General features: G+C 44.0%; 1 protein-coding gene across 1 annotated transcript in view; it reads right to left on the bottom strand.

Moving 5' to 3' along the window:
* LOC128699141 (DBH-like monooxygenase protein 1) overlaps positions 1–12500 on the bottom strand; it is a 39354-nt gene that overhangs the window by 16516 nt on the left and 10338 nt on the right. Inside the window, exons 7-12 of the mRNA XM_070096640.1 lie at positions 11081–11276; positions 10329–10433; positions 9976–10139; positions 9387–9504; positions 5834–5958; positions 5087–5226 (exon numbers count right to left, since the gene is read on the bottom strand). Coding sequence (XP_069952741.1) covers positions 5087–5226; positions 5834–5958; positions 9387–9504; positions 9976–10139; positions 10329–10433; positions 11081–11276 — 848 coding nt within the window. The remainder of the gene's footprint in view (positions 1–5086; positions 5227–5833; positions 5959–9386; positions 9505–9975; positions 10140–10328; positions 10434–11080; positions 11277–12500) is intronic.

Raw genomic sequence — 12500 nt, 5'->3', positions numbered from 1 at the left:
GTCAGAGTAACTTTCAAGGAAGAATCAGTTCGAACCAGGATTCTGCAAGAGAAAGCAAGACTGAGGGACAAAGAGGGGTACCAGAGAGTATACCTCGACCGCGACAGAACACAAGAAGAAAGGACTACACTGAAAGAGAGGGTACAGAGACGCAAGCAGGAACGAGAGGCAATGACGAAAGTGAGCAGGACCCAGACACAGGAGGAAGGGCAAACACACCCCACAGAATCTCCCACCAAAATACTCCAACCGCGACATTCCCAACGCAACTGAGCAACCTATACTACAATCCACTCACTGTTTCCTCTGCCACCAACCCCCATATCACAAACCTCACCCCAACAGCTGTCCCTTATGGGCATTCTGACCCCACCCCCATCATCACAAACCCCACCTACACCACAGCCCCATATAGGCCCCCACCAAGGCTCTCGCTCCCCCAACCCCAATATTCTTGCATGACCACAATGATAGAAAAGAAACTGAAAGTTTGGTACACAAACGCGGATGGAATAACGAATAAACATGAGGAGTGGAACGAAAGAATCAGTGAAAAATCCCCAGACATCATAGCAGTCACAGAAACAAAACTCGCTGAGACAATAACAGACACAATCTTCCCAACAGGATATCAGATCCTGAGGAAAGATAGAAGGAGTAGAGGGGGAGGAGGGGTTGCACTGCTCATAAAACACCGATGGGGATTTGAGGAAATGGAAGGCATGGACATGATTGGAGAAAGAGACTATATTGTAGGTACAATTCAGTCCGGAGAACATAAAGTAGTCATTGGAGTGATGTATAACCCACCACAGAACTGCAGGAGGCCAAGAGAGGAGTACGAAGAAAACAACAGGGTGAAGGTGGACACACTGGCTGAGGTGGCAAGAAGAGCTCACTCGAGCAGAGCAAAGTTATTGGTAATGGGCGATTTCAACCACAGGGAGATCGACTGGGAAAACCTGGAGCCACATGGGGGTCCCGAAACATGGAGAGCCAAGATGATGGATGTGGTACTTGAAAATCTCATGCATCAACATGTCAGGGACACAACCAGAGAGAGAGGGGAGGATGAGCCAGCAAGACTGGATCTTGTGTTCACCCTGAGCAGTTCAGACATTGAGGACATTACTTACGAGAGGTCCCTAGGAGCTAGCGATCACGTGGTTCTGAGTTTTGATTATATAGTAGAGTTACAAGTGGAGAAGGTAACAGGAACTGAAGGGGACAGGCCAAACTATAAAAGGGGGGACTACACAGGTATGAGAAACTTCCTGCAGGAGGTTCAGTGGGACAGAGAAATGGTAGGAAAATCAGTAAACGAGATGATGGAATATGTGGCAACAAAGTGCAAGGAGGCAGAGGAAAGTTTTGTTCCCAAGGGAAACAGAAATAATAGGAAGACCAAAACGAGTCCTTGGTTTACCCGAAGGTGTAGGGAGGCAAAAACTAAGTGCAACAGAGAATGGAAAAGGTACAGGAGGCATAGGACCCAGGAAAACAAGGAGATTAGTAGAAGAGCCAGAAACGAGTATGCACAGATAAGGAGGGAGGCCCAGCGACATAGCATCGAAAGTCAAATCTGGCCCGAAACTGCTGTATAGCCACATTAGGAGGAAGACAACAGTCAAGGACCAGGTGATAAGGCTGAGGAAAGAAGGTGGAGAACTCACAAGAAACGATCAAGAGGTATGTGAGGAGCTCAACACGAGATTTAAGGAAGTATTTACAGTAGAGACAGGAAGGACTCTGGGGGCACAGACCAGATGGGGACACCAGCAAGGAATACACCAACAAGTGTTGGACGACATACATACAGATGAGGAGGAGGTGAAGAAACTGCTAAGGGACATCGATACCTCAAAGGCAATGGGACCGGACAACATCTCCCCGTGGGTCCTTAGAGAGGGAGCAGATATGTTGTGCGTGCCACTTACCACAATCTTCAACACGTCCCTGGAAACTGGGCAACTACCTGAGGTATGGAAGACGGCAAATGTAGTTCCCATTTTTAAAAAAGGAGACAGAAAAGAGGCACTAAACTATAGACCTGTGTCATTGACGTGTATAGTATGCAAAATTATGGAGAAGATTATCAGGAGGAGAGTGGTGGAGCACCTGGAACGGAACAAGAGTATAAATGCCAACCAGCACGGATTCACGGAAGGCAAATCCTGTGTCACAAACCTTCTGGAGTTTTATGATAAAATAACAGAAGTAAGACACGAGAGAGAGGGGTGGGTTGATTGCATCTTCTTGGACTGCAAGAAGGCCTTTAACACAGTTCCTCACAAGAGATTAGTGCAGAAGCTAGAGCATCAGGCGCATATAACAGGAAGGGCACTGCAATGGATCAGAGAATACCTGACAGGGAGGCAACAAAGGGTCATGGTACATAATGATGTATCACAGTGGGCACCTGTGACGAGCGGGGTCCCACAGGGGTCGGTCCTAGGACCAGTGCTATTTTTGGTATATGTGAACGACATGATGGAAGGGTTAGACTCAGAAGTGTCCCTGTTTGCAGATGATGTGAAGTTAATGAGGAGAATTAAATCTGATGAGGACCACGCAGGACTTCAAAGAGACCTGGACAGACTGGACACCTGGTCCAGCAAATGGCTTCTCGAATTTAATCCTGCCAAATGCAAAGTCATGAAGATAGGGGAAGGGCACAGAAGACCACAGACAGAGTATAGGCTAGGTGGCCAATGACTGCAAACCTCACTCAAGGAGAAAGATCTTGGGGTGAGTATAACACCGAGCATGTCTCCGGAAGCACACATCAATCAGATAACTGCTGCAGCATATGGGCGCCTGGCAAACCTGAGAACAGCATTCCGATACCTTAGTAAGGAATCGTTCAAGACACTGTACACCGTGTATGTCAGGCCCATACTGGAGTATGCAGCACCTGTTTGGAACCCGCACTTGATAAAGCACGTCAAGAAACTAGAGAAAGTACAAAGGTTTGCGACAAGGTTAGTTCCAGAGCTAAGGGGAATGTCCTATGAAGAAAGATTAAAGGAAATCGGCCTGACGACACTGGAGGACAGGAGGGTCAGGGGAGACATGATAACGACATATAAAATACTGCGTGGAATAGACAAGGTGGACAAAGACAGGATGTTCCAGGGAGGGGACACAGAAACAAGAGGCCACAATTGGAAGTTGAAGACACAAATGAGTCAGAGAGATATTAGGAAGTATTTCTTCAGTCATAGAGTTGTAAGGCAGTGGAATAGCCTAGAAAATGACGTAGTGGAGGCATGAACCATACACAGTTTTAAGACGAGGTTTGATAAAGCTCATGGAGCGGGGAGAGAGAGGGCCCAGTAGCAACCGGTGAAGAGGCGGGGCCAGGAGCTAAGACTCGACCCCTGCAACCACAAATAGGTGAGTACAAATAGGTGAGTACACACACACACATACACACACACACACACACACACACACACACACGCACACATACACACACACAAATGACAGATGACGTGAAGTTGATGAGAAGAATTAAATCGGACGAGGATGAGGCAGGACTGCAAAGAGACCTGGACAGGCTGGACATGTGGTCCAGTAACTGGCTTCTCGAATTCAATCCAGCCAAATGCAAAGTCATGAAGATTGGGGAGGGGCAAAGAAGACCGCAGACAGAGTATAGGGTAGGTGGACAAAGACTACAGACCTCACTCAGGGAGAAAGACCTTGGGGTGACCATAACACCGAGCACATCACCGGAGGCGCACATCAACCAAATAACCGCTGCAGCATACGGGCGCCTGGCAAACCTGAGAATAGCGTTCCGATACCTTAATAAGGAATCGTTCAAGACACTGTACACTGTGTATGTTAGGCCCATACTGGAGTATGCAGCACCAGTCTGGAACCCACACCTGGTCAAGCACGTCAGGAAGTTAGAGAAAGTACAAAGGTTTGCAACAAGGCTAGTCCCAGAGCTCAAGGGAATGTCGTACGAGGAAAGTTTAAGGGAAATCGGACTGACAACACTGGAGGACAGAAGGGTCAGGGGAGACATGATAACGACATACAAGATACTGCGGGGAATAGACAAGGTGGACAGAGATAGGATGTTCCAGAGAGGGGACACAGGGACAGGGGGTCCCAACTGGAAGCTGAAGACTCAGACGAGTCACAGGGACGTTAGGAAGTATTTCTTCAGTCATAGAGTTGTCAGCAAGTGGAATAGCCTAGCAAGTGAAGTATTGGAGGCAGGAACCATACATAGTTTTAAGAAGAGGTATGACAAAGCTCAGGAAGCAGAGAGGGAGAGGACCCAGTAGCGATCAGTGAAGAGGCGGGGCCAGGAGCTGAGTCTCGACCCCTGCAACCACAATTAGGTGAGTACAATTAGGTGAGTACACACACACACACACACAGTTGGAAGTTGAAGACTCAGATGAGTCAAAGAGATGTTAGGAAGTATTTCGTAAGTCCATAGAGTTGCCAGGAAGTGGAATAGCCGGGAATGGGAGGTGGTGGAGACAGGATCCATACATAGCTTTAAGAAGAGGTATGATAAAGCTCGCAGAGCAGGGAGTGACCTAGTAGCGACCAGTGAAGAGGCTGGGCCAAGAGCTATGACTCGACTCATGCAACTACAAATAGGAGAATACAATTAGATCAGTACACACACTTTTTCTCTCTCTCTCTCTCTCTCTCTCTCTCTCTCTCTCTCTCTCTCTCTCTCTCTCTCTCTCTCTCTCTCTCTCTCTTTCTCTCTCTCAGTTGCACGATATGTAGAGTAGAATTTTTTGGACTAGTGACTCAAAAATAGTGCATCTGAGTGCATTGAGGTACTCAGATGCACTCCCATGCACTTACGTTCACTCTGATGGATTACCATACACTCCCATCTACTCGCTTTCACTATGATGTATTACCATGCACTCCCATGCACTCGTGTTCACTCTCTTGGATTACCATGCACTCCCTTCTACTCGCTTTCACTATGATGTATTACCATGCACTCCCATGCACTCGTGTTCATTCTGTTGGATTACCATGCACTCCCATGCACTCGTGTTCACTCTGATGGAATACCATGCATTCCTGTGCGTCAACTCACCTGTTGTCGATTACTTTCTTGAGTCCCAGGGAGTTCAGGATGGTACCTAAGATGGGCTGGGATTGGCAGTGGTCCAGTTGGATTTGTGGATAGTAAGACAGGTAGACTAGGCACATCTCGTCACTTGTCCTAGCACCGCCCTGCAATACATTGGGAAGCCAGTGGAAGGCCTCGGTCAGATGGCCAAGAGCTCCATCTGTGCGAGTCATCGCAAAACTAAGACCCACGCGTCAGGAAGCGCTTGTCCTGTTTCCTTGCAAATCTTACCTAACCTAACATGAGATTGTGTCTTGTAACGAGCATACGTAGATAGATATGTGTGTTGTGTGTGTGTGCGTGTGTGTGTGTGTGTGTGTGTGTGTGTGTGTGTGTGTGTGTGTGTGTGTGTGTGTGTGTGTGTGTGTGTGTGTGTGTGTGTGTGTGTGTGTGTACTCACCATGAAGTGAATGCAGGGGTCTATTTACAATTCCTGGCTCATGACTTCTGTACACTGGCTTCAAATGGTTTCTGGCCTCCGAAGCCCGATCGTACCTATTTCTGAAAATCTGTATGATATTTGTTTCCACAACTACACCCTGAGACTGGAAACGAATTTCCTAATGTTATTTTTATGACACTAAGAACTACGACATGGCCCCAGTACCTAATATTTTCTGTCTAGTCTTTGCAAATGCCAAGCTCAGCTCCTGTGCCACCTCTGTACTCACATCACTCGTCGTTTACTCACAGCACTTGCTGTGTACTCACAAAGGTAGGTGTGGTGATACCGGTGGAGTCGTACCCACACTCGGCAATGAGGGTGTCCCCTGGTAGTATGGTCAGCTCCTGCTCCAGTACTCTGCACTGCTGGTAGTTGAAATCGTAATTCATATCTGCAGTGAGAGACCATTAATGAGGTGGAAGTCTCAGCTGAGATGGTGGTTGACGTGAAAGAGTTTATTCTCTATAAGGATTACAATGCTGAGTTTACAGAAATTTGGTTATTGTTTGGTTTACATGTAGTAAAATTGTGATTACAGAGTGTACCACTAGAACGCTTAGCATGGCTAGGCATTTCGGGCATACTTAGTTTTATTCTTAATTGTAAAATATTACAAATTATGAGGTAAGTTGGTATTATGGCTAAGTGACTAAATACTAGTTTATGAGTTTAGCAATGTGAATGCTTTTGTTTTGGCACAGTATATAGTTTCAGTATTGGAGTATCACAGGATTCATTATTTTAAGACTGAGATTAATATTTCTGTTTATGGTTAAATGAGTGAGCGAGTGTAAGTGTGAACCACCAGGTGGTATTTGTGTAGTTAGTTGACGGGGTGTATCAGGGAGAAAAGATGTTTTCTAATGGTAGTTTTGAAGGTGATGAATGTGTCTGCAGTTCTAGAGTTCTCAGGTAGGGTATTCCAGATTTTAGGGCCTTTGACATACATTGAATTTTTGTAAAGGTTTAGTCGGACACGGGGAATGTCGTAGAGATGTTTGTGTCTGGTGTTATGCCTGTGGATTCTGTCACAACTATCAAGAAAGCGTTTTAGGTCAAGGTTGATATTAGAGTTTAAGGCCCTGTAGATATAGATTGCACAGTAGTAAGTGTGGATGTACTGAACTGGGAGTAAGTTTAGATCTTTGAAGAGTGGGGGGGTGTGCTGCCAGGGATGGGATTTAGTGATTATTCTTACTGCAGCTTTTTGTTGGGTTATTATTGGCTTTAGGTGTGTTGCTGCAGTTGATCCCCAAGCACAAATAGCATAGGTGAGGTATGGATAAATAAGTGAGTGGTATAGTGTGAGAAGGGCATTTTGCGGCACGTAGTATCGTATCTTGGAGAGGATCCCAACCGTTTTGGATACTTTTTTTGGCTATATGCTGGATATGGGTGCTGAAATTCAGGTTGTTGTCAAGGTATAAGCCTAGGAATTTGCCCCCATTATTTCTGGTAATTAGAGTGTTGTCAATCTTAATGTTAATTTGTGCATCTCCTGCTCTGCTACCAAACATAATATAGTAAGTTTTGTCAGTGTTAAGCGTAAGTTTATTGGCTGTCATCAAAGTCGATATTTTAATCAGCTCCTCATTCACAATGGTGTTGAGGGTGGCAAGATTAGGGTGAGAGATGACATAAGTCGTGTCATCAGCAAAGAGAATGGGTTTCAGGTGTTGGGATACGTTTGGAAGGTCATTGATGTATATGAGGAAGAGCAGGGGACCAAGGACACTTCCCTGCGGAACTCCAGTATCAAGTGGCCGTGTTGCTAATGCTGTGTCTTTAATGGTGACGTAATGATACCTATTAGTAATGTAAGATTTGAAATAAGCAAGCGCATGGCCTCTTATACCGTAGTGGTCAAGTTTGTGGAGTAGGATTTCGTGGTTTACTGTGTCAAAAGCTTTTCTTAGGTCAATAAAAATTCCTAGTGGATATTCCTTATTTTCCAATGCTGTGTAAAGCAGATCTAGCATTTTTATGATTGCATCATTAGTGCTTTCATTTTTCCTGAATCCAAACTGGCAGGGGTTGAGTATGTTTTGAGCCGTTATAAATGAATACAGTCTCTTGTACACGAGTTTCTCAAAGATTTTGGATAGCAATGGTAAGTTAGATATTGGCCTATAGTTGTTTAAGTCTGTAGGGTCACCACCTTTATGTATTGGTGTAACCCTTGCCATCTTGAGTAGTTTCGGGAAGGTGCTAGTCTCTATTGACTTGTTAAAAAGTAATGAAATAGCATGCGAAAGGACATGGGCCGCTCGCTTGTTCAGTAATGGTGGGACATGAGACAGATTCCCCGAGTTATTTTTAAGTGACTTTATGATCTCAATGACTTCCGTGGGCTCAGTTGGTGCAAGATAGAAGGAATTAGGGAAATTTCCATCTAGGTAGTCCCCGGCATGGGCATTGGTATGTGGGATTTTACTGGCGAGATTAGATCCTATGTTTGAGAAGAAGTCGTTTATCTTGTTAGCTGTGTCAGTGGGATGTAGTGGTGTTTCATTAGGTTTAGTTAGGACAATATTCTTGGTTTTTCTCAGTTTGTGGGTCCCTAGAATCTGAGAGAGTGTTTTCCAGGTCTTTTTTATATCTCCTCTAGTGTCTGTGAATCTACTGGAGTAGTATATTTGTTTGGCTTTTTTTATTACTTTGGTGAGAGCTGATGAATAGTGTTTAAGAGTATCTTTGTGTATTAAGCCCTGTCTATATTGCTTTTCATATTGGTGTTTCTTGTCAATGGATTTCAGAATGGTGCTGGTTAGCCATGGGCAACCAAGCCGTTTGTTTGTGATCTGTTTTGTTTTTATAGGACAATGTTTGTTGTATAGTCTAAGTAATTTGTTAAGAAAGATGTCTGTCCAGTCATCAATACCATTGGCCTTGGAGAATTCTGTAGGCCAATCAACAGTCTCTAGGTCAGCTGTGAACTTCCTTACTGAGGCCTCGTCATGGAGTCTAAATGAGACTTTGTTGTATTCAAGTGGTGGTTTACTAATGTTTGTCAGGAGGAAGGTAGGGTAGTGGTCTGTAGTGCTATCTGTGATTATCCCTGATTTAAGGGGGGCTAGTATATTGGTCCATATGTGGTCTATTATGGTTGCACTTGTCTCAGTGAGCCTGGTTGGTTTAGTTATTGTTGGTATGAGAAGTGTGTTGTTCATATTATTGATGAAATCAGTTACAGGCTGATCATCTAGTAAGCCAAGGTTGATGTTGAAGTCTCCAGCTAAGAGAAGGTGGTGCTTATTCATTTGTCTGTTTGTTATTAGTGACTTTAATTTCTCACTGAAATTTGGGATGTTTGTGTGAGGTATCCGGTAAATGGCACCGATTGTTATAGGCGTCTTAAGGTTTTTTACAGTAAAATAATAGACCACATATGGACCAATATACTAGCAAGAAATGGTGATTGATGTGGTAGTAAGAACAGAGACAGTGGTTGATGAGGCTGTATCAAAAGAGATGGTGAATGATGTGACGGAATCAGCAGTAATGGCGATCTGATAGTGGTAATGTCAGCCTAAAGATGCTTTAGATATTTCAGTAGAGTCAGCAGAGATGCTGTTTAATATACGATAGTCTGCAAGTTGGAGACTATAACTATCTCAACACCAGTCGAATTATTCAAGTGACGAAAATAGGCACACACAGAAGACAAACGAGAGAAACATGAACAAACGCAAAAATGATCTCAGTTCAGAGCTGAAAGCAAGGGAAACATCAAGTGAGAAATAATAATAATAATAATAATAATAATAATAATAATAATAATAATAATAATAATAATAATAATAATAATAATAAACCTACCCTTAAACGTGACTGGAAGTTCTCGTCCGTTCCGGATGTGTCTGAGAAGGATGTCTCTTCCCAACAAATGCTCATGCAGGAGTGCTTGGAACACCTTCACCCCTCCTTCAGGAAGACCCTGCACCATCACCACCAGTAGAACCCCCAACAGCGTCACCAGCATCACCAGCATCACCATCACCACCAGCACCATCACCGTCAGATCAGTGTGACAGGGACGGGAGGATTTGTTGCCATCGTAGAGTTGATTAGTTGATTGGATGTAGTGGAAGGGAGGAGGGAACAGTAGATATAAAGATTAGATCGTATTAAATATTGATTCTGTCTGCTTCTTTGATAATTACTTTGGCGCTGGGACGTTCACTTGATGGATCTCTTTCTGCAGTTCCCCAGCGCCTAACTAGCAATCAAAGAAGCAGACAGGATAAACCAACGCTGATCAGAATCTCATCTGACTGCCACGAATAACACCATCACACAGAAATCAGGCTAGTCTTGAAACTAAATGCTCACACTAGTATTATTGTCAATAGGCGAATCAGAGGAAAACTGATTTATTGCGAGTGACAACAACACCCCGACTAGTCACCTGTTGCGTACATTGGCTGGAGCAGTGTCCAATAGATTTCCACCTACGACCTGGTGGAATGATGTGGTTGGACGTGACTCTGTGTCCAACTAGCAGCACTCCAGCATCGTACTTCCTTAACCTCTCCGTGTGGAAGAGTCGCAGTCCAGACTCGTCGACAATACCTGAGATGTTATGTACAATATTTTCACTCTTCTTATTATTATTAATCAATTTATATTATTATTATTATTATTATTATTATTATTATTATTATTATTATTATTATTATTATTATTATTATTATTATTATTATTATTATTATTGTTATTATCATGAGCATGCAGCAACTAAACCCGTAGAGGTCAATGCACCTTTCTTGAAGGTAGGATTATCGTAGTGTATCTCTAAGAGGAAGTAGTCAGCACCTCCGTGGCCATGGCCTAAAGGAAAGCCTACATGCTCGGGCCACATCTCTCCTGTTAGGGATGAGAGAACCCGCTGTAATTACCACGCCCGCAGGGAAGCACTTATGTTGTGGGTTAGCAGCAGGCTTGATCACCTGAATTCTCTGTCACTTGAGACTCCATCATTTATGCTTCCTATCACTTAACACCTAAATTCGGCCAGAAAAGTAGCAGAAAACTGAGAGGAACCTAAAAGAATATATCGTGTCACTTAAACATGTAAGTTACCTAACACATGATATATGCACTGAGAGGTGGATGTCCCTCAGCATATACATGGTGAGAGCTTACTTTAATTATAGAGGTTAGAATATTCTTGTCTAGTGAAAAGGTCATGTGCAGACTTTATGACCCTAGTATAGTCGATAGGTTTTAAGCTCCATTAATCAACTTAACCAAATCATCTAAACTAGAACCCACTATTTATATGCATATCAGTTACTGATACTCAAATTTTCCAAGGAAAAAAAATAATTCCCCTGCCTCTAAAGACAGCAGTTTAGATGACAACTGAACACTCATCATCCACTGATCATTATTCCTCCAAACACACAGTAAAGTCATTCGCCACCATACCATGCTGTTCGGATGATTGGTGGGACGATAGCAACTGTTTGCCAGTGAACCAAGTTTGCCTGAGAGAAGGGCCAGTCACCTACCCTCAGATCCAATAGCCCAGGTGATGAGGGGACTGGTACAATGTATCCATGAGACGGGCATGTTGGGAGTGTAACACTGGACTCCCCTCACTCCTAGCCACTTATCGAAGACTCTGTCTCCCTCCGGTAGGCGACACTCGTACAGCAACATGTGGTGTAAGTAAGGCAGATTCCTGGGCTCTATTACAGGTTCGTACTGTAGGTTGTACGAAAAGGAGAAGTTAGTTAGATGGGCAAGGAAGTGACCAAGAGAGAGAGAGAGTCTAAGTAGATTATAGGTATATTTTACAGATATGTTGGTGAATGAAATACGTGCGACATGTAACTATCAGTGCGTTAATGCCCAATGCTGGGCGAAACGTCTCTTAAAAAGATACACACACACACACACACACACACACACACACACACACACACACACACACACACACACACACACACACACACAGACTGCCTCTCTCTTTATCTTTTTCCACACAACACCTGTTTATTCTCTGAACATCTGTTTTAACTTCCCCAAAATGTAGATCAGACCTGTTATAACTTGCTAGAACACCTGTATCACACCTGTGTCACACCTGATACCTTCTGCGCACCTGATCTAACATTGCATGTATAACCCTGACGAGAAGAAAACATGCAAGGAAGATATACAAGTCAAGGAGCCGCCTTGGTCCTGCTGAAGGGCTCTTGATCCAAGAAATCGGAGCTGCCCTCCACCTCCTTTGGATCAAACCTCATTACCCTCCATTCCTGAGGAGCTGCACGAAATCTGATAAGTCGAAAATGAGTCGTCACAAACGACTGTCAATGAGTAAAGAGAAGAACAGAAGGAGACTCGAACCATGGTGCTGCTATGGGCCAGGACCACGATTCATATCCCCATTCATCCTTTTGCTTATTAAAAGTTTGAATAAATTTGGACATGGGAAGGGTATAGGAAAGCCTTGTTCTGGTACAGGAATAATACATGAGTGGAACAAACTGTCGAGTTTCATCACTGACGTGACCAACAGTTATTATCCTGAGGGGTAATGATGAATTAGACACATGAGAAACATGTGCCTGTCTTTATTTTGAAGACGTTTCGCCAACCAGAAGCTGTTTTCAGATCAGTGCAGACCTATACACGGAAGACGGTGGAAGGTGAGGTAATCAGTCCCTCAGCCTTAAAGAAGGTACTCAGTACCTTAGTCTTGCTAAATCTATATTACACTATAAAAGCCAGTAGTTGTTGAAAGGTCTTTAAAATTAAAAATCCTCAGATGTGGCACAGGTGTCTAATTCATCAAATTGTCGGTATTGTATCCCATTACTGTAATAACGAGCGAGAAAGACCTGCCTAGCATGGGCCAGTAGACCCATTGCTGGTTAGGTACGGGTAGGACCTTCCTAGCATGGCCCCTGGCACTGCTGCTCC

This window comes from Cherax quadricarinatus, chromosome 54 (assembly GCF_038502225.1).
Source record: "Cherax quadricarinatus isolate ZL_2023a chromosome 54, ASM3850222v1, whole genome shotgun sequence".
NCBI classification, from domain to species: domain Eukaryota; kingdom Metazoa; phylum Arthropoda; class Malacostraca; order Decapoda; family Parastacidae; genus Cherax; species Cherax quadricarinatus.
This window is presented reverse-complemented; position numbering and strand designations above follow the sequence as displayed.